Source organism: Phymastichus coffea, unplaced genomic scaffold (assembly GCF_024137745.1).
Source record: "Phymastichus coffea isolate CEN01 unplaced genomic scaffold, Cenicafe_Pcof_1.1 PCOF00024, whole genome shotgun sequence".
NCBI classification, from domain to species: domain Eukaryota; kingdom Metazoa; phylum Arthropoda; class Insecta; order Hymenoptera; family Eulophidae; genus Phymastichus; species Phymastichus coffea.
Genome location: NW_026706835.1, coordinates 2,123,419 through 2,145,612, shown reverse-complemented (window position 1 = coordinate 2,145,612; position 22,194 = coordinate 2,123,419). Strand labels below are relative to the sequence as shown.

The 22,194-nt window shown below is 36.8% G+C and overlaps 1 protein-coding gene across 1 annotated transcript in view; it reads right to left on the bottom strand.

Annotated features, from left to right (window-relative positions):
- Window positions 1-22,194, bottom strand: part of LOC131675518 (BRISC and BRCA1-A complex member 2-like) — a 329,141-nt gene that overhangs the window by 94,579 nt on the left and 212,368 nt on the right. Inside the window, exon 3 of the mRNA XM_058954530.1 lies at window positions 6,834-7,202. Within this exon, the coding sequence (XP_058810513.1) occupies window positions 6,834-7,202 (369 nt within the window). The remainder of the gene's footprint in view (window positions 1-6,833; window positions 7,203-22,194) is intronic.

Sequence of the window (22,194 nt, the reverse complement as noted above, 5' to 3'; positions counted from 1 at the left end):
ACTTTGAGCGAGGAGTTTAACGAGCTCTCGGGCAGTTCTGGTGATTTCACGCCTAACCCGACGATTCTTCGCAACACCCTCCCGCTCCGTCCTTCGGCGCGCCTACAGCTTGCTTCGTCAGCTCGTGCATTAAATTTAGACGACGACGCTATATCTGGAGCTGAGGATACTGTGGCCTCGGTCACCAAGTGCCGGCTTCCGGATTTTTGGCCGGGGAGAGCAAAGCTTTGGTTCTACAAAGTTGAAGCAGATTTCAACGTCAGTCGCATCAAGAGCGACGACTCGAAATTCAATTTGATAATCCGAGCCCTGGACCACGTAGCTCTCGACGAGGTAGCCGATATCATCCGCAATCCGCCTGCGCAAAATAAATACGAGGCACTCAAGTCGCGAATCCTTGAGCGTCTTGCGGATTCGGCTGAAAAGCAGCTCGAGCAGATGCTCACGTGCATGCAGCTTGGCGATAAGAAACCGTCGCAGCTTTATAGGCAGATGGCCGAGCTCGCCGGTAACAACGCCACAGAGGATTTACTTAAAACCAGGTGGCTCACGCTTTTGCTGCAACACGCCCGTAACACCTTGAAGATTTTCAAGACCAAGTGCACCCTGCAGGAGCTCCTTGACGCTGCCGACGCAATTTTGGACTCCAACACGTCGCCGGCTACTCTCAGCATCGACGCTCCGTCCATCCAAGCGACGCAACAACACCGCGCTCCGGATTCCTCAGAAATGAGAACCTTACTTTCTGAATTAATTTCGGTGTCGCGCGAAATTCTCATTAGAGTGAGCAGCCTGGCTAGCACACCCAGTGGACCCGCTCAGCAAAGCACAGCTACTCAGCGCAGCAGCCGTTCGCAGTCCAGACCTAGGCCCCACGCCAACGGAATCTGTTACTACCATAACAGGTTCGGCGCTGCCGCCTCCAGGTGCAATCTGCCGTGTGCCTGGCTCAGCACCAACTCGCATCAGCGTCAGTCTTAGCAGCAAAATTTAAATGGCTAACGCTGCTGCCCGGCCGAGCACCTTGCAGCAGCCTCAGCACCGCTCAGCCCTCAAGCGCCAACTGTTGGGTTGAAAACCGGCTCCATGTGATGGACCGCTCCTCCGGCACGCGCTTCCTGGTCAACAGCGGATCCGTCGTCTCGACGTTACCTCACGCCACTTACGCCTCGGCCCTGCCGTATGGTGGACCGACACTCGCTGCTGCTAATGGATCGTCCATCCAAACTTTTGGGCGGCACACAGCTCAAATTGACTTGGGCCTCGACCGCAAGCTCGTGTGGTCCTTTATAGTGGCGGAAGTCAAGACGCCCATTTTAGGTGCTGATTTCCTGGCATTCTACGGTCTCCTGCCGCATCTCAAGCGACGGCGCCTCATCGACGAGTCCTCGCTACGTTCGATCCCGGGAGAGCTCGTCAGCCTCGCCTGCACATGAGAAAGCCGTGAAGGCGCTCGTCGAGCAGTACAGCAACCGCTTCGCTGCCATCAACGACTGTAGTAGCGGCCCTTTCGCGCATCTGCACCGTAACGATGCCCACGAAGCTCGACGCCAAGACGATCTATGAGGCTCAGGCGGATCCGGAAGCTGCCATGTCCGAAGCAGACTCCACCTCCTTGAAGCTCCAATCGTTGAATATCGAGGGGAACAGCGTTCTCTACGACGTCGCTACAGGTGCCGTGCGCCCCTACCTGCCTCTCTCCTTGCGCAAGGTAGCTTTTGACGTCGTTCACGGACCTTCACATCCAGGCGGTTGAGAAACCTGCAGGCAAATCAGGGAATGATTTGTCTGGCCTGAGATTAAAAAAGACACGCTGCGTTGGGCACGTGAGTGCATTCCGTGTCAGCGCTCTAATATTTACCGTCATACCCGCAACCAACCAAACCACATTAAGGTGCCTGAGGCGCGCTTCAGCCACCTCCACCTCGATCTCATTGTCATGCCCTTGGTAAGGGAGCACAGATACTGTTTGACAATCATAGACCGCTTCACTCGTTGGCCGCACGCAATTCCGCTAAAGGATATGTCCGCGGAGACAGTTGCGTCAGCTTTTTACAGGGAGTGGATCTCTGTTTTCGGCACGCCGCTGACGATCACAACTGACCAGGGTCCGCAGTTTGAGTCAGCACTCTTTACTGCTCTAGCTCATCTGATTGGATCAACCCGTATCAGAACAACGCCTTACCACCCGCAAGGAAATGGTATGGTAGAGAGGTGGCACCGTACGCTAAAAGCTGCGCTAACCTGCCACACTGCCGTGCCGTGGTTGGATATTCTCACAACCGTTCTGCTGGGACTTCGCACAGCCTTCAAGCCGGACCTCGGAGCGTCACCATCGGACTTGCTTTTTGGCACCTCGCTAAGAGTGCCAGGAGGGTTTTTCGTTAAGGACGACCGGCCTATCTCTTCTAGCTCGTTTCTGGACTCGCTGCGAGACCACTTTCGCGCAGTGCAGCCTACGCCCACAGCTCACCACATCAAAACGAAAGTTTTTATGCATCAAGACCTTCGCACCTGCTCACATGTCTATAAGCGGGTGGCCGCAGTTCAGGCGCCGCTCTCTCCACCGTACACGGGCCCACACAAAGTCATCAAGAGGCTTGACGACTGCAGATATACCATCGACGTGGATGGCAGACCAGCAACGATCTCCATTTCGCTTCTGGTAGCTGGTTATATCGCCGACGACCTGCGGCAGCCGGTACCCTTACCGCCCAGGCGTGTCTGCTTCTCGCCGCTGGAGCCAACAACCCATCTGGTCCCAGAACAAGGGTTGCCCTCAACCCAGGCAACCTCCAAGGGGGGAGTGGCTGTGGCGCCTTTACCGGCTAGACAACTCTCGCCACCAGGAGGCAGCACTTCCCTGCCTCGTCGCCAACCGCGAAAGCAAGTGCTCGCACCGCGAGCGGACTGGGAGTAGCGCTTGGCGCGGAATATGAAGAGGATCGAGTAGTCATCATGAGCCAATCAATCTTACAAGATATCGAATTAATTTAAATAGCTGAATTTCGAGTTATGAATAAAAGTGAGTCTTATTCACTAGATTTCATACTGGTACGTCTGAAATGTTTGGTTTAACGGGTAGCTAACGCTTGTATATATACAGGGTGAGTCATTTTAATTTCCCCAGTCTAATAACTTTTGAAACAAGCAAATTACGCAAAAATGTTTCAGACCAAAGTTGTAGGGGTTCAAGGGGGACATCTAGGGGTGACTTTGAAATTGACCTTGAGCTTGACCTTGACGGTTTTCTCAAGGTCATTTCTATTTTTTTAATGGAAACCCCTATTTCTGATCTCAGGATCAGAAAGAGCGGGAAATTTTACGTTCAAGTATCTATTTAGTTTTTTTTCATAAGAACATAAACAATATTTCAGTTTTTACTTAAGAAATTGAAGCCGCTTTCAAACATCAAAAGGTTTAACGAGCATCGAAGACCTTTGTCGTACTTCTATTCTCAATATGAAGCAAAGGTCAAATTCTTGAAAATTCTCTTATTTTTGTTACATTTCGAGGCGAAGCTTTTATCGCATATGACCGTTGTTAAATAAACTTCCAAAGAATAAGGGACTGGCCATGTACTAACGATGCTGATGTTTAAGATCATAAACTTCCTATCTTTAGCACTACCCAGGAACAACGACGTGGACGTAATAGGATTATGTTCCCTCTGGGGTGCTTTATTAACGTGAGTCCCCTTGCCTCTCACGATTCGGGGTGCTTTATTAACGTGAATCCCCTTGCCTCTCACGATTTGGGGTGCTTTATTAATGTGAGTCCCCTTGCCTCTCACAATTCGTGATGAAACTAGAATAAACTTATTTCCTATCGGTTTTGCTCGAAATTATTACCATTTACGTCGATGCATTGCCTGAGCCTCTGTTCAAAGCTTTCAATAGTGCGCAGTAAGATATCTCTAGAGATTTGTCTACATGCAACTCTAATCCTTTCTATCATATTCTCCCTTGTTGTGGGCGCTTCGGCGAACACAGTATTTTTTAAGTATCCCCAAAGGAAGAAATCTGGGGAAGTTAAGTCCGGTGATCGTGCAGGCCAAGCAACTGGACCACCTCTTCCAATCCACCTTTGTTGGAAATTTCTATTTAAAAACTCTCGTACAATTAAAGCGAAATGCGGTCCTGCACCGTCCAGTTGTATCCACATTCGACGTCTAGTCTCAAGATCTACGTCTTCAAGTAAAAGTGGGAGATGATCCCTTAAAAGTTCTAAAATAGCATTGCCGTTGACGTTTTCTTCAAAAAAGAATGGCCCGATGAGATGACCATTAACTATTCCACACCATACATTTACACTCCAACGATGTTGATTATCGACTGGTCTGTACCAGTGAGGATTCTGATCAGACCAATAATGACTGTTGTGATGATTCAATTGGCCAGTACTATGAAACGTAGCTTCATCAGGAAAAAGGACATAATTAAAAAAATTCGGATTCTGCAAAATCATCTGTAGAGCCCACCGACAGAAATTTACTCTGTTTCTCATATCATTAGCGTTTAATGCTTGCGTTAAGGTAATATGATACGGATGATATCTATTACTTCTTAAAATTCTAATAACGGTTCTCTGAGGTATTCCTGTTTCTCTCTCTATTTGTCGGCTGCTGATATGAGGATTTAGGTGAACCAATCCTAAGACAACCAAAACCCTAGCATCTCTATCATCATACTCATGTCTTGGTCGACTTCTTCATAGATGCCCTTGTCGAGCTCTTTCTTCAAGACGATGAATGGTACGGTGATCAGGATGGCGCCTTTGTGGGTATCGAATTCGATACAACCTTGACGCTTCACGGTAATTACCTCTACATTCTCCTAAAATCCAAATCATATCAACTATCTCTGTTGGGGTAAAATCAGCCATATTTAAAAGATTTTTTTAAAAAACCTCAATACAAATCAACAAAGGCAAAGATCATAGAAAGATGATACAAATTAAATATTACTGAAAACAGAGGCAATATTGTCCAAATTAGATTTCATATGATCGATGGCAATAAGAAAGGTCTCTTATTCAAATATGAAGAAATAATGATAGTGATACAATGAACACAAGCATGGTTAAAACAAAAGTAATATTTAAAGCTTTTTCAAAATTGAAATCACGACTGAACGTATTGCGATTACTTTCTAAACGACTTCCAAATGTAATAGATTCTTCATTGAACATGAAATTTATCCTTATGTATTTAACTTTTACTCTTATTTCTTTGCAGAACATCAGATTGATACTGAAATAGTTTCATTAATTTAATAGACTTGTAATAGCAAATTATTAGCAACAACTTCCAATATTTGAAATTTATTAATAATAATCATACAGTCCGGTGAAAAATAAAAAAGGATAGGGAACGGAAACAAGAATAGTCCCGTAAAATTAAAAAAAATTAAATTTAAAAAATTTTTAAATTTAAAAAATTTAAATCCTGTAAAATTTCCTGCTCTTTCCGATTCCGAGGTCAGAAATAAGGGTTCCCAATAAAAAAATAGACTTGACCTTGAGAAAGCCGTCAAGGTCAAGCTCAAGGTCAATTTCAAAGTCACCCCTAGACGTCCCCCTTGAACTCCTACAACTTTTTTCTGAGTCATTTTTTCGTTATTTGCTTACATTGTTCGATTCTTGTTCCAGGATAGTTTTGACCTTAGCATGACCTTAAGGGTTTATTTTGACCCATGTTAAAAGATGTTATCTGGATGTAAAATTTCCCGCTCTTTCCGATTCCGAGGTCAGAAATAGGGGTTCCCAATAAAAAAATAGACTTGACCTTGAGAAAGCCGTCAAGGTCAAGCTCAAGGTCAATTTCAAAGTCACCCCTAGATGTCCCCCTTGAACCCCTACAACTTTGGTCTGAAACATTTTTGCGTAATTTGCTTGTTTCAAAAGTTATTAAACTGGGGAAATTAAAATGACTCACCCTGTATAACATTAAAACTAAATGCCAGGATCAAACGAACTTAATGAAATGAAATTTAGGTAAATATTTTTTATCATCTCTTTATGATATGTTATAACCGTATTATATATAATTAAATAACGGTGTAAGCTTGGTATATCAATTACCAGTCTTTTACTATTATATGAGAATAAGTTTGCAATGACATTATTTTTGGATAATAAATATTCAAATACGCAAGTCCTGATATAGTATACATGTATGTACTTATGTATAAACTAATACTAAGGTAAGTACCTTTAGAGAAGGCCTGCATATTAGTTAACAATAAAAATGACAAAAAATTTTCCGGAACTAAACGCATTCTGAAGAAAAATGCTCAAAATTTCAAATATTGCAACTTTGACCTTAAAATTCAAGGTCGAATGAACGTTTTTCAGAACGAACTACTTTTCCTATATTTGTTATAACTTCGTAGTTAAACTAACTACGTTGGGCTCACGTTTCTATCCTTATGCAATCACAACTTTTCTCGATTTACTTCACTGTGCAACGTTAGTCCGTGAGTAGCCGCATATTTTTCTTGTGTTCTCTCTCTCTCTCTCTCTCTCTCTCGCTAATAGTCGCGGTCAACAAGTGTAAATGCTTGTTGATATTAGCGTACGTCCAAAACCTCTCGGCAAACTATTTATTCTGTTGTTTTTCTTTCGATGGCTAGTTGACCAAATAAATCGATATTGACTTTAATTTTCTCGTTCTTTTCACAGATACTCATTAGATATATATGTAATATTATAATATATACTATCTATTACAAGATATGATTAAATTCAAGTATTTGTTTAGTTTTTAAATATGACAATTATGTTAATTATATAATATAATAATATTGTAATATTGTAGATAAATATTATATTACCTCGTTAGAAATATAACTTTCAATCCTGTCTATATATTCGGTTATATGTCTACTATCATTCAATGAAGAAATAATCGATAATTTGGTTTCATCAAACAAATTTTCTAAGCATTTTGGCAAATATAATTTCAGAATACTAATTTTAGCCGTAAAATATTGATAATCGATAAACAGCAGAATATCGATTCGTTTACTATTTTCAAGGTGTTGTAATAAAGGAATATTTAATGATAGTTTTGATGAAATATGCAATTTTTGAACTTTGGATCCTTGGATATGATAAATTTCCAGATTTTTTAAATTTGATTTGTTTTTCATCAAAGTATATTCTAGGAACAGTTTTTCTGAGTTTACTTGTAACAGCTTTACCTGAAATCAGATATAACACATGATACAAACAATAATATAATATGGTATAATAATATTTTCATAAATTAGTATTAAAACACATTAAATAGTATACAAAAACGAAACAATGTATAATAAAAAATTATAAAAAGCGAAAAAGAAGTTTTATGGCCGTCAGTGTAATTGCACCAATGAACATATATATTTCACTCAATCAAGGCAGAGTAATCAAGTCGAAAATTAAAACGAGTAGAGGTTATGAGGTGAATATAGTTTACGTCTTCTGCGTCATCAAATAAAGAATTGATAATCGAAATATTCCTTTATATTATATAGTAGTAAGTTTGCAAAATGCATTTTGCTATAAAATTTGACAATATTATTTGTACCGTACTTTGGACAGGTTTGATGCTCAAAGATAGTTAGGTCGTGGGCTGAAGTAGGTAGGCAGTGAATAAAATTTATAACACAGATAAAATTTCAGCACAAATATTATATTCATTTATTCATCAATGAACAGCACAACAGGACTATAAAATACATTTGATCAATATATGAAGTAAAGATTAAAGCAAATGTAAAGAATGCAAGCAGAAGAGTGATTCGATGTGACAGTAATAGCGTCTAATTGTTGAACTGACGTATGGGTGGAGCGGTTTTCATCTGGTAATATAAATCATCGAATATTATAAGTTGGCCAAAACTTCATGTTTCGCCTGCAATGGTATTTTCATAATTCAGCTTATGGCATGAACCTTATCACTTGAAATTATTTCTATTATTTATTTACTGAATACTAGAGTATTATATATTAATAATATAATATTAATATTAAGTAAATATTATATTATATTATATATAAAATAACATTTACTTAATGTTCGCTAGTCCGAATTATTCATTATCAAGACTGTCTGATATAACTTTGTTATCATGAGATTGAGTCTTAAAGGAAAGTACCCCAGGTGTCCTTCTCCGATTTCAATAATACTAAGATATGTGATAGTACATCAAAAAATAAAAGAGATGAATTTTTTTATCGGCGGATATGCACTTTAAGGGGGTGAAAACCACCCCCGAAGTCACCCTCAAAATCACATTTTTTTCAATATCTTCAGTTTTGTTTAATATTTTTCAGTAAAACAAAATGGAAAAGAATCGCCATGAAAACCGCAATAAAACCATATAGGTTTTGATAATAAGGGTTGCAAGCCTTAAATTTAATAGGGGTAAAACTGTATTTTCCTAGTATTTTTTTCGTGTAAAATTTTACAGAACTGTTACAAAAATAAAAAAAAAATGTTTTTCAAATACAAAATGACAAAAAAAGGTGACCTGTTTCGGTGTTTCCGCATAATCTTTTATTACGTGGTGAACTACCCCTTAACCCTATTATAAAGTAATATAGATAACTAACACCATAAATGAATCCTCGGTTTTTATAAAATTGTGGTTGATATGGTGCATTGAAAAATAGGTGATACGTATTTTTTCGGCTAATTTTCACTTCTAGTGGATAGAAACCACCCCCGTAAGTTACCTTCATTATCACATTTTTTTCAGTATCTTTAGTTTTATTTGAAACTTTTTAATAAAATAAAATAGAAAAAAATTTTCTTAAAACAAACAACGAAACTATATTGATTTCGAATAAGGAGGGTTGCACACCTTATATTTTATGGGGGTAAAACCATATTTTTAAAATATATTTTTACCCACAAACGCCAAGTCCATAAATCCCAAGCCCACAAACTTCAAGCCGATAAGTTCAAAAACCCCAAATTCCGAAATTACAAATAGCAAGCCTACAAATCTCAAGCCTACCAACCCAAGTCCATAAATTCCATACCTACAAATCTCAAATTTTTGAAATTATAAACTCCAAGTCAACAAATCCCAAGCTCACAAACCCCAAACCTAGTTACCACAATCTCCATACTCATAAATCACAAACCCCTAACCTTAAATTCGTAAAACCACATACACTCAAACTTTAATCCTATAAACTTCAAACCTCAAACTCACAAATTCCGAAGGCAGTACTCATAAACTCTTAAACAATGAATTCCAAATCTCAAGGCCTAAACTCACAAACTCACAAACCCATAACTCCGAAATCTTAAACCTATCCTATTAAGTTATTTTATATTGGAAAATTATAGACTGAAAAAAAAGTTTTTCAAGAATAATATAAATAAAACTCTACAGTAAGAGGTTTAGAGTAAACATAATTTATTCAATAAAATGTTTACACCTGATTTTGTCTTATAATAATACATATATCGAGTTAAATAATGTAGTAGTAGTAGTAGTAATTTAATAATAATAATAATAATAATGATGATGATGATGATAAATTTAGTAATTTATAATAATCATCTACATATAGTAATAGTAATTATGTGTATGTGTGTGTGTGTGTGTGTGTGTGTGTGTGTTATAACGAGTGTGAATGTTACTCGTTATGTCTCTCTCCCATATTCTTATTTATTAATATAAGCTAAATGTATATTATGTCATTTTAATTTCAGCAGGTTGAAGTAAGGTAGATAATAGAGAGAGAGAGAGAGAGAGAGAGAGAGAGAAGAGAGAGAGAGAGAAAGTGAAGAGAGAGAGAAGAGAGAGAAAGAGAGACAGAGAGAGACTGTTCGACCATCGACCGCGCGGACCGCGAGGAGGGCACTTGATTCTCTTGGCGTGGCAGATTCGGCTATCGTTCTTCAACGCGAGAGCATGTGTTAGCTGTCGATCTAATTTGTGTCTTGAGGTTGCAAATCCTGGACAGCGTGATCTAGAGTATGTAGTGTGTGAGAGTTTTGAGCTGATTAATCGTGCGTGCGTGGAGTGTGTGAGTGACGGCCTCCTGCCACCGGCGCCGGCCTATTATTTAATTACAGTTTGTAATTCGAGCGCCTATTGCGAGCCGATCTTCAAGGGGCAGCAATTGGTAAGTACTGTTACGTACCTCACTCTCTCTCCCAATTCATCTTCTTGCTTTCTCTCTCTCCTTTTGCTTCGCCACTCTTATATTATTTTATCAACATTCATTCGTTATTCTAATAAATAACACGCTAATTTCTTAACGCGCGTCCGCTTTATTTCGTCCTTCCGCCTATCTCCTCGACCTTTTAATCTCGCGTTTAGGCGAGCGAGTCTTACGCCGCGACCTGGCATTGGAGCAACCACGCCCTCGACAATACCTAACGAGCCGAGCTGTTCCTGCCTAACCGAGCCCGGATTCTTTACTTGCGTTATCTGCAAATCCTCATATATTAATTTTATGTCAACGAGACTTTTTCCCGTTAGAGTGTGTGTATGTCAGCTTATGTTAATAATATAATATATAAAGCAAAATAGTTTTAAAAATGTTTACTATACAAAATAACCATAATATATTGGTTCAGACTATTTTTACCATCGTATCTTATCTTGAGAATTGATAATGTAGTCAGTATGTACATAAAGTTTATCTTATCTTTCTCTCTGTTTTATTTTTTATGCTTATCGCTTTGTCGTATAATATCATCAAATAAATTACTTCGATGATATTTTTAATATTTTATACGTCTTAAAAACGTTCAATCTATTTTTCGTGCTTGGTAGATTTAAATGTTTTAATCATTTTTAATATTTGTTTTTGAAAAACTTATTTTGTGTTGTTATTAAAAGATAATTGTCGTATATAAATTTAAGCTGGTGATTTTATTTTTATTATTACTATAAAGGTAAGTCTTATAAATATACATATAAATTTAATAATTTAATTACAATTTTTTTAGATGTAATTCTTATTTGATTATATATACGAGTATTATATTTGAATACTTATAGTTACTTATTTAAAAATAGACTTTAATTTTAATTTTATTAGAAGTAATTAATTAATTTTATAGAATTCAATATTCAAATAAATCCAATAAACGTGACCAACGTTGTTCTTACGGCTTTTCAATCTTTAAATATTCCCGAAATAGTCCAATCAACAGAGACAAAAAAGGCCTGTTTCAGACAAAAATTCCGGGATGGGTGTTCTCGACGAAAATCGCTTCAGTACAATGTAAATAGGAACTCTTGATAAAATGCAACTCCTAATTTATTGTTAGTTTTTTTTATGAGCGCTCAAAGTTGGCGAAATATGGTTTTTTCAATCTGCAAGCCATGGTATGCATTTTAGCTTTAAAAGTTTCGTATAAAAGTTGTAGGCAATAGCAAAAGCTACAATTTGAGCTGTCGTGCAATTTTTTTCGTTTGTTAGTTATTGAAAAAAGCCCCAAAAACCCTTAAAAATGGCCATTTTTACTATATCGAATATTTATTGCAAAAAGAACTTTTTTTAATGTTTTTGACTCTTAAAAGAAAGCTCTTGTGATTCTAAAAAAAATGAATCGTCGCACGACTATTTATTTTTATTAGTTACTGTGTAACAGGCCGCCGTTTAGCCTGTAATATCTCTGGAACGTACCTCTATAATGACTAAACGACGCCTAGTTATCTATGTGCTCGAAGCACATCAACCTACCTTGTCTTGGAGTGCGCCTGCGCAGAGTCTCTTCGCTACTCTGAGTTAGGTTCCCCCACTCGCCGCTTGGCGGCGCTGTCGCCCTTGCTTAGTAGCGCTCGCGCGGCCGCTGCTGGAAACTATGTTGACGATTCCCGTCTACCGGTATCCGCGTGATCCGTGCTACGCTACCGGCTAATTCGAATTAAATGTAAACAGACGCGACCTCCAGACAAAGGAAAGACAAAATAACGATGACTAGATTCGGTAAAGACTATCGTTCACTTTATTCAGGCAAATCAATTACACGGGGGTTTTGCCGAGACTTGCGCACGCTAGCGCGAATGACAACATACGCTGTACGAGAGAGAGAGAGAGAAAACCGCGATCGCCGCGAACTAACCGCTCGCACGCAACAATTAATCCCTTCGCGCACGCTGCTCGGGATCGCACGCTATTAACAATAATGGAAAGGTGCACCTACCGCGAGATAGTAGAGGATACGGTGGCCAACCGTATCCGTTCAACAAGCTGCTGAAAAGCTGCTTCGCTGCTCGCTGCACCGCCGCGATTACTGTTGTTGTGGTTGCTGCCGCTGCGGATGTTGCTGTTGCTGTTGCTGCTGTCGCTGCTACTGCTGTTGCTGCTATTGCTGCTGCTGCTATTGCTGCTGCTACCCACGCACTCAAGTTCACGCTGTCCTATTTAGCACCACCACAAGAAACGCGTTGAAGGCACGGAAAAGGGTTAGGCGGACTGAGTGACACAGTCATACTGCCTGTTGAACGCTCCCCTCCCGGTCACTGCCCCTACGCGCCCTCTCTCTCTCGCGAACCGATCGCGGCTTCTCTCGTTCAGCCGCTCATTAACCTTGCGCGAGTCGAACAATTTTCGGTAATCGTTGCAACTGATATATTCTAATTAGTTAATTAAGAGACGTCCAAAGTACGGGGCTGTAAAATTTTTTTGGACGAAAATATCGAGTTGTAAAACAACTCAATCTCTTTGTCAAAACGTCAATTTTAATAAATGATTGGGAACGAATCAAAAAATTAATTTGCAACCCCTAAATTTTGACTTTAAAAAAGTGCGCCTTTTTTCTTTTATAAACAATTAGAATTGCGGCTTCCCTATGCATTATAGAGATTTCTTTTTTAGAAATTCACATATCTGAGATCAAGGTGCATATTTTGAAAAAAAAAATTGTTTTTCGACCAATAGGAGCCGAGATAATTTTTTTTTGTTTAAATCGCCATTGTTGTAATAATGAAAATTAACAAATCGGTCCAAGGGCATTCGATCGTTATTAAGTTATATTTTCTCATTACGATACAAGGCTTTACATATTTTGGCTTTTTAACAATTAAAATGACGTTTCATTTCCAGCACGAGAAAAGCCAAAGGCCGGAGGCGGTGGTGGGGGGCCTCCCTCGCGCGCTTGGAAATACTGAAAGTCCGCGTTCAAATCGACGCGCTTCGCAAAAATCAGGCTTATCTCGCGAACTATTGCATCAAATTCGATCATTTTTTTTTAATTTGAGGTAGCTTCAAAATTTATTGAGATTGGTGTAGTTATAATTACTATATTTAGTGCCAATCGTTTATTATTAACTTAATTGAATTCATACATATCAGTGTATGTATAAATTCCAATTAATTATTACTTCATATCCGTAAATATGGATAAGGATAAATAATAATCAATATATTTTCAATTATTAATAACAATATTTTAATTTATATGCATACGTAGGCTATAGTTTACATGATTTCTTATTTTCTAATCGTGCCTAGTTCTTTTCGGCGCAGACTCATTTATTTCGTTTTTATTGCATTCTTCATTCAACATTACTTCTACAAGACTACTTAAATTATACTCTTCGTTATCAATATGATCATATTCATGTATTTCTTCTACGTTCGTACAATTATCCCCGTAGCAAAATCCACACAAGCGAGAACATTTGAGGCCATGTTTGCGGCAGCTGCACGCAGCTTTACAGCCTTTTTGGCATCTACAAGATATTTTTTCTGATACTTCGGGAGGTATCATTGGCTCTGAAGAATGAGTGGGTTCCAAAGTATTTTCGACTTTATGCCACCCATACTTCAAAGGATTCAAATCATTACCAAGCCACGATTGTATTTGCAAATAAGCCCGTTTGCAATGTTCGGCAGCTGCTGCTTCAGTTGGCGGCAAACTTTCTAGTTTCATTGCAGATTTGCTGGTTTTTCTATCGAAATGTACAAAACGTAACTCACTTAATGTTAATTCGTGCCCTTGCTTTGTTTCTACAATTTTATCGGCATATATTGGTATAAAAAATCTTTATGCTTCAAACACTTTTTTGAAGATTATCATTATTGTTCATCATTTAAAGAATGAATAAAACTAATTGTGAAAGTTCATAAAAGTTATTGAAAATTAATTGAATATTAGCTGATTGAAGATACGTATTCCCTACTTTTCAGTGCTTTATAACATATCACAATTTTATCAAAATCGGGGATTCGTTTATTGTGTTATTTATCTAGATTGCTTTATAATAGTTATAACAGGTCACTTTTATTCGTAATTTTGTATTTGAAAAACATTATTTTTTATTTTTGTAACAGTTCCGTAAAATTTTACACGAAAAATACAGTTTTACCCCTATTAAATCTCAGAGTTGCAACCCTTGTTATCGAAACCTACATGCTATTGTTGCGTTTTTCATGGCAATTCTTTTCCATTTTGTTTTATTGAAAAATATTAAACAGAACTGAAGATATTGAAAAAAATGTGATTTTGAGGGTGACTTTCGGGGGTGGTTTTCACCCCTTTAAAGTACATATAAGCCGATAAAAAACAATACGTGTCTTTTATTTTTTGATGCACTACAACATATCTCAGTATTATTGAAATCGGAGAGGGACACCTGGGGTACTTGTTAGTGAAGATAAAAGAAAAAATCTTGAATGGTTGAGTTAAGAAGGCGCTGATTTAAAACAGACTTGAGAATACTGCCACTAATCACTTTGTTATTTCTCTGAAAAAGCCTTTGGAAAATGCACTGGAAAAACTTCAGAAAACTCTCTAGGTTTGACCACAAACATTGATAGGTCTAGGCACTCTTATTGGAAAAGCCTTATAAAATGATACTAAGGGGCTTCAGGGACGGCGACTGGAAAAGCCTCAAAAATAAGCAACTGAAAAAGTCTCTGGAAGAGCCACTGGAAATGCCTCGGAAAACTCTTAGTTTTGCAGCAGGCGCTGGTAGTCAAAGGTGAACTTTTATTCCTGATAGAAGGCTGGTGGGCTTCAACGAAATCTGAAGCTGATTGAGCTGCTAGAATTAATAAGCTGAATGATCGTGCGCTCTGATCTTTATATTTTTGCTCAAAACGCTCAGAGGGCTTTCTCCCACTATGTCAAATTTTAGGAGAAGGAATAAGTTGGTCCATAATGGGTCGGCCTCTGGTGAGTTCTGATATCAGTTCTGGATGAATTTGTGATATTTCAGAAGATTTGATACCAGTTTCTACTTGTCATCCAAAATATAAAACAAGTATCATCAACAATCATGTTTGAATTAACAAAAAGTAAGACTCGACCTGCCGTTGCTGTACATGGCCGAGATAGGAGACGCAGCCAAACATTTACTCTTCATATTTGTAAAGCCATAACGTCACAACTGTTTACCGTGGACTCGTCGATTTGAGCGAAAAATAAGTCAATCACACAAAGAAACAGACGTTGAGGGGGAAATTGAGAAATATAGGCTAAAGTCTGAACAGAAATGAATTTTGATAATAATATAAAATATAATGAAATAAACAAAAATTTAAGACAGTAAACAAAATGCTCAATGAGGCAAGCTCAAAGAGTCTCCTAAACAATGTTCTACCATTTATGACTTCATGTAGTACGTATAGTGCTACTCGGTCTAGATTAGCGTATAAATTAAATTAGTGTCCTTCTTCTTTACCAGTATCGGATGAACATCGATTTTATAGTTGTAATCCGTTCTATAGATATTCTTCTGATTCTTACGAAAATGATTGTCTGTATTATATTTAGTATAGCTGGGTAGGAGAGTCCTACTGTACACCGAACTCTATAGTAAGGAAACATTGCTTGATGCTGTAACGCTGAATCAAATTTGTATGAAACTGTGAAAAATATGTCATCTACAACCAATTTGGTGATTATTTGAATTCAGATACGTTGAATTGGTTAATATTTTTTTATCTTTAAAATAGAGTATTGTTTTTATTTTAAAATATAGTATTGTTTTACTGTTACCTAGATGTTAATGTTAATCTGTCGTTCAAATACTTTTTGGTTGAAGTACTGGTTTTTCAGTGACAACCCCTGCATGAGCTCCTATTATGCTAAAGCTATTGTCCTCTGCTATTTTGTCAATCCTATTAAAAACTATTTCAATAGCATTATACTTTTCTTTGTTATTTTTTTTCTTTGAATCTATTTCATTTCATCTTGATTACTATGCTGTTCAGCATGATTGGATAGTTTTTTATAGACTAACCTCCATTCTTTAAACGATTTTTTTTACATATCCAGTTATTGAATTATACTCAACCATATAGTAGTGTCAAATAAAGTAATATACCGTAGTTCTTTTTTAGGAATATTTTCTCTTGTTTCAAATCCCAAACAGACATTTTTTGAATGCTCTTCAATGACTCGATTTGGTTAAATAGTAAATTACTTTAACCCATTAAGTCCCAAATGGACAATTTTTTTCTACTGTTTTTAATTGTTTTTCTGGATGTGAAATCGGTCTTCAAAAAAATCAGGAAAGGATATTTCCGACGTAAAATTGTCTGAACTTATCTAACTTACGTTATCAGAATTTTGAAAAACATGCATAATAATACATTTATAATTATTTATTTAACAAAAAATACGAAATTTTGAGTAATAAAAATTTGTAAATTCTTGTTTTCGAGTTGAATCTCAATGTAGATCTTTATGAATAGCACATAAAAGGCGTCCTCGAATTCTGGACTTTAAGTTATAGGGGTAGTTTTTTTGAAATTCAACATGGCGGCATCCAATGTGGCGGTTCAAAGGAGAAAATTTTTTCCTACTTTTCGTACATTTTCGAAAAACTATATTTTTTTTACTAATATTCATAAAACTTCGTGTATAGGATTTTTTTTGGTTACTGATTACGAATTTACAATCAAATTTTCAAAATTCAAGATAGCGGATCCAATACGGCGGCCGAAATATACGAAAAAAATCAGATTTTCATGAAAATTAGTGTACAGGGTTTTTTTTGGGTCACTCATTACGAACTAATTATCAGATTTTGAATATTTAAGATGGCGGATTTAATATGACGGCCGAAAATCCAAAATTTCACTCAGTTCTTATAGAAATCGATACCTGTAGGTCTTTTAAATCACTGATTAACAATTTGTAGCAAAATTTTCAAAACTTTACATAGCTAATATAAAGTTTTTTATTCTTTTACAATTTTCTAACCTAAAAAAATGCATATATAGGGGTGTTTTGGGCTTATGTCATGTATACACTAATAGTTTTTAAAGTTTCGAATTGTCGGTTAAAAAGTAAGTTCAAAAGCTAGATTCATCAACATTTTTAAATTTTTGAATACCAAAATTATTATATTCCATATTTTATAAAAGTGCTGCTCGCAATATAAAATTACATCAAGTTATTTTTTAAGTAACAATAATTATTTATCTAAGGGGTTTTGATAAACTTTTATAATCTTTAATAAAGTATTTTTTTAAATATCTATCGGTAAAACATTTCATTGTACTCTTGTTCTGTACTTCATTTACAGTATTTTATCTACTCTATTATTTTAATGTTAGCTTATTTATCTATAAGTAAATATCAAAACTAATCACAGAGAATTCTAATTTTGTACAATTTTCCATTTATTATGTCTCGTAAATCATAAAAAAACGGACAAAACGAGTATTCGAAGTACTTGACATTGACAGCGATGAAGATGGAGCAACTAGTGCAGTTTACATCCCTAATGAAAATCACTCTGGAAGCTCTGATTCTGAATCAAATTGTGATGAACAAGATCCTTCAAACAGTTATAATAAAATTTCAAATGTTTCATATTATAAGGTACTAAATGCGTATGAAGAAAATCAACCAATATTTGAGCCAAACCATAAGTATAATTGGGTAAATGGAGAAAAGAAGTACAGTGACATTCTTGAAGATAAAATGTTGCTTTCTTATAAAACAAAGAATATAATAAAAAAATTTTGCAATACCACTTATCGTTTGATAATTATTTTACAAGCCCAGACCTTTTAGTTCATTTGCACAATCTTTGTTTGAAGGCTACAGATACAGTTAGGGTAAATCGAGTAAAAATAAAGAATAATCTTGATAATTAAGTAGAATACGGAACATTCACTGTTGAGCATGAAAAAAATAGTGATATGAATTTTATAATAGTCAAAGATTCAAAGAAAATATTTATTCTTTAGACTGCGGTAGGAATTATTCCTCTTCAGCATATGAAAAGTTTTTCGACAATTGAAGGATCTAAGGTGAATTTAGATTTTCCTATGGCACTTAAACATTATAATATGTTCATAGATGGAAAAGATAACATAATGAACATTACAATTATGCTATGATATGTATCACAGCAAAGAAATGGACGTAGCCAACGTTCAAGTGGTTTATTCAATCATCAATTGCTAATGTAACTGTTTTGCAAAATTCAGTATGTGATCAAGAAATAGGAATCAAAAAAATTATTTTAGAATTCGCAAAACATTATATTCGAATGGTTGAAAAAAAGAAATTACATTAAATGATTACAGTACAATCAAAAAAGCATTGTAGTAATATTAAAAACTGTGGCAAAGCAGAATCTGTATTCTGATAACAACGCTAACAAACGCTGACACAACGTTAAAAGTGCATTGACATTGTCTCTTCATCATCCCGTAATGTGTAGCGAATTATGAAACCGTAGAAGGCATAAGTCTTGATATTGAATTCATGTACGAATTTCATCGCTATTCTTAAAAAATAAATTGGTGTAATTTCGATATGGGTAGATCTCATAATGGGTCAAGGATTCAAAGACGACAGATGATTGTATTTTTAAAACGTCTTCCATAACTTGTTTAACAATAATAGGAGAAAATGCAACTTAATTTCTATCAATAACGACTAGTAACCCTAACATTTTTAGAAATTTTATATTTTGTCTTGTTAATGCTCTTCGCTGTTAATGAACGACTGGAACGTGCCATGTTAACGTTTCCACTTTCAAACGACAACTGGTGACTGGGTTGGATTTCTCTCTGCTAAGATTTTTCTACTCTTAAAGTTATAAATAAATCCTATCATGCACTTTTGAGGTTAATGTAACGGTTATGACTTCACCTCAAAATTAATCAAATTTTCATTTTGATCGACGATCCGTAATTAAAAATTATCTATACTATTTTTGTAACTGAAAGATAAATCATATACAATAGAATTTTAATGATCTTTTATTCAGGTGAACTGTATTTTCCTGTTTAGGTATACGCTAGCTGAATGCTTAAGAGTCTTGTATGTTATAACCTTAAAGAGGGAGAGAATCTTGACAGGAAAATCAGAGATATGAGAAACATTTATCTCTAATTTAAGTTGTAAAAAGTCTATTAATTATTTAGTAGAATTTGGCATTTGAAAATCGATTAGCTCAGAATACTTGATTATACTGCACAAACTATTGTATTTGGCTACAAGTTTCGTATTATACACTTATTACAGTTAATATGGTTACACCGTCGAATTTATTATTTACGTCTATTTAGTTGAATGTAAGACTAAACCAAATTTGTATTGCTTATGAAGAGAAAATTTTATCGATGAAAAATATCGTGCTTCTAGAATTAAAGAGATAATTAATTCGAGAGAGTCAAAATAAATGAATCTTTTATAATGATCTGCCGTGTCATCAAGATTGATTATAGCTGATTCGTGATAATGTGGTGCTGAACTTGGAAACTCATTTCTTATTTAAATACTCATTGGAAATGTGGAGTTTAAGCATACAAGGGACATCAAAAAAGCTTCGGGTACTTTCATCTTCCTTTTCATTTCTTGTCATATTGATTAACATATTTAAGGCAAATCACTTTTTTCATAATTGGATTTTTCAATTTTTTTTACAAAGTACATCAAAGTGGAAAACGTGTATTAGTAAAACAGTTTCACCAATTCCAAATTACGACGCACATTAGGAAAAATGAAAAATATTTATGTCAAAATGATAAATCTCAGGATCTGCATGACAAAGGAAGTTGAAATTTTAACTGTAGATAGTTTATGTAATAAAAAATATGAGAAAAATAGTCCAAACACTTGAAGGTCATTTTTTGACTTTAAAAAAATTCACAACGATGAAAATTTTTAAAAAATATTTGGTTTTTTCCTTAAAACTTGAACATTGTGTCATTAAACCCATAAGTCATATATACGTTTGAAAAGCTGAAACAATAACGATTCTAAACCTATATCTCAAAACTTTTTTTGGATTATTAGGTCCTAAGTAAGCAGTGTCCAAAGTTGGCTTTGCAGAATTGATGTATAGTATGATATTATAAGACAATTTTCTATTAAAAATAATTATTATGTGATACATGATTTAGATATATTTTTTTTTACAAAACATGATAGTGTGATTAGTTTCATCATAGAATCTATCCAGTGGAAGGTACAACTGAAAAACCTCTTCAAAATATGATTTTACACTTCTGATCTCTGTTGACGAGTTCTGTGAGAAAACTAAGAGTGTCATCGTCCTCTACGGAAAAAAATACGTCAAAAACATGCATCACATTATTATTTTTAATATATTTTTACTTTATAATTGTAACGGGGTGGATACCGTTTAATTACTTTTATTCGCACGAGTTTATTGAAGGGCGAATATAATCATCTATGCTCAATGGGGAAACAGGTGTCAGTCAACCAATAGATCTACTAATCTACGAAAATCAGTGGAAGCAACATGGAATAAGCGAGTCGAAAGCACTTGTTAATAACACGAACAGGATCTTTTATTGTCTATCAAATATTACACTGGATCGGCCCGCGTGTTTATGTTGACATCGGCGCTCGCTCATCGAGGACACACAGTGTCGGGACGCTCGCTGCTCTTTGTTAACAGAGCTATCACATGCACGCTTCGAACACGAGAAATTAATCGTCACTCATGCAATTGTATCGCAACCGCGAAATTAAGCTGGCCAGCTTACCTTAATATTGCAGGCGTACGAAGCGGACGATAGAGAGTCACACTGCGAGATAACTGTTTTTTTGTCAATGCCGCGGATCGCGAGTTCGCGCACACGTGGTTTCGCCCTCGATGGCGAAACCTCACGCACACTCTGCCGGTCTCGTGGAAGGTGATACTTCTCCGCCGGGTCGGGTCTCTCCCTTCGGCAGCTGTACAGCACCTTGGCAATTGCGATCGCCCCTCTAGATCACTGGCGCGGACTATTTCCTTTCGATTTCCGATATCGGTGGCTCACGAATCGGTAGTTGTCTAGTAAGCGGACGAGCACGATGATGGAAGAATCCTCACTTACGGGCAAGCGTGATAGTGGTTAGAGCTTCACTCTTGCCCGTAAGTGAGGATTCTTCCATCATCGTGCTCGTACGCTTACTAGACAACTACCGATTCGTGAGCCACCGATATCGGAAATCGAAAGGAAATAGTCCGCGCCAGTGATCTAGAGGGGCGATTGCAATTTCTGAATGTTACACTAGCATTGGCCCGCGTGTTTATGTTTACGGTAGCGCTCGCACGACGACAATATACGGTGTCGGATCGCTCGCCGCTCTTTGTTAGCAGAGCTATTACATGCACTCTTCGCTTCGAGTACGGAAAATTAGTTATCATGCATGCAATCGCGGTTGCGAGATTAAGCTGGCCAGCTTACCTTTATTTTTGCAGACGTACGAAGACGAAGGGAACAATTCGCACTCTCACTATGGGGAACGACAGCCTCTCGATCTCTCTCGTGCGCACAGGCAATTAGCTTGTCGGTCTCGATTTCCGTGGCTTCCGTATCGGTAGCTGATTCTTCACTAGTTCGTTTTCAATCGTGCGCGTTCCGTGTGTTCGCATACCGAATTCCGTCGTTACATATTTCGTCTCCCGGCAAGTGCTGCCCCCGCAGGCAGCCACTAGGTTAGGCAATTAGTGCTAATTTGACGTTTACCGTCACATAATATAGAAAAAATATAAATATTAATTCGAAAGCAACAGAGCCAATCAAAACATCACCAAAAATAGTTTATATTTTGTTTTTTATGTAAAATATCACAGTATTTTTTTTCAAAAATATTACAATTTTTGAAATATCTTCCACCATACAAGGTCCGTCATCATGAATTTTGAAAATCTAACCGCGGATTCTGATTCAGCGATGGTCGGGATACTATACAGTGAAGTTAGTATTTCTATCCCATAGCTATAACTCTTTGGTCTGTGAAAGGGT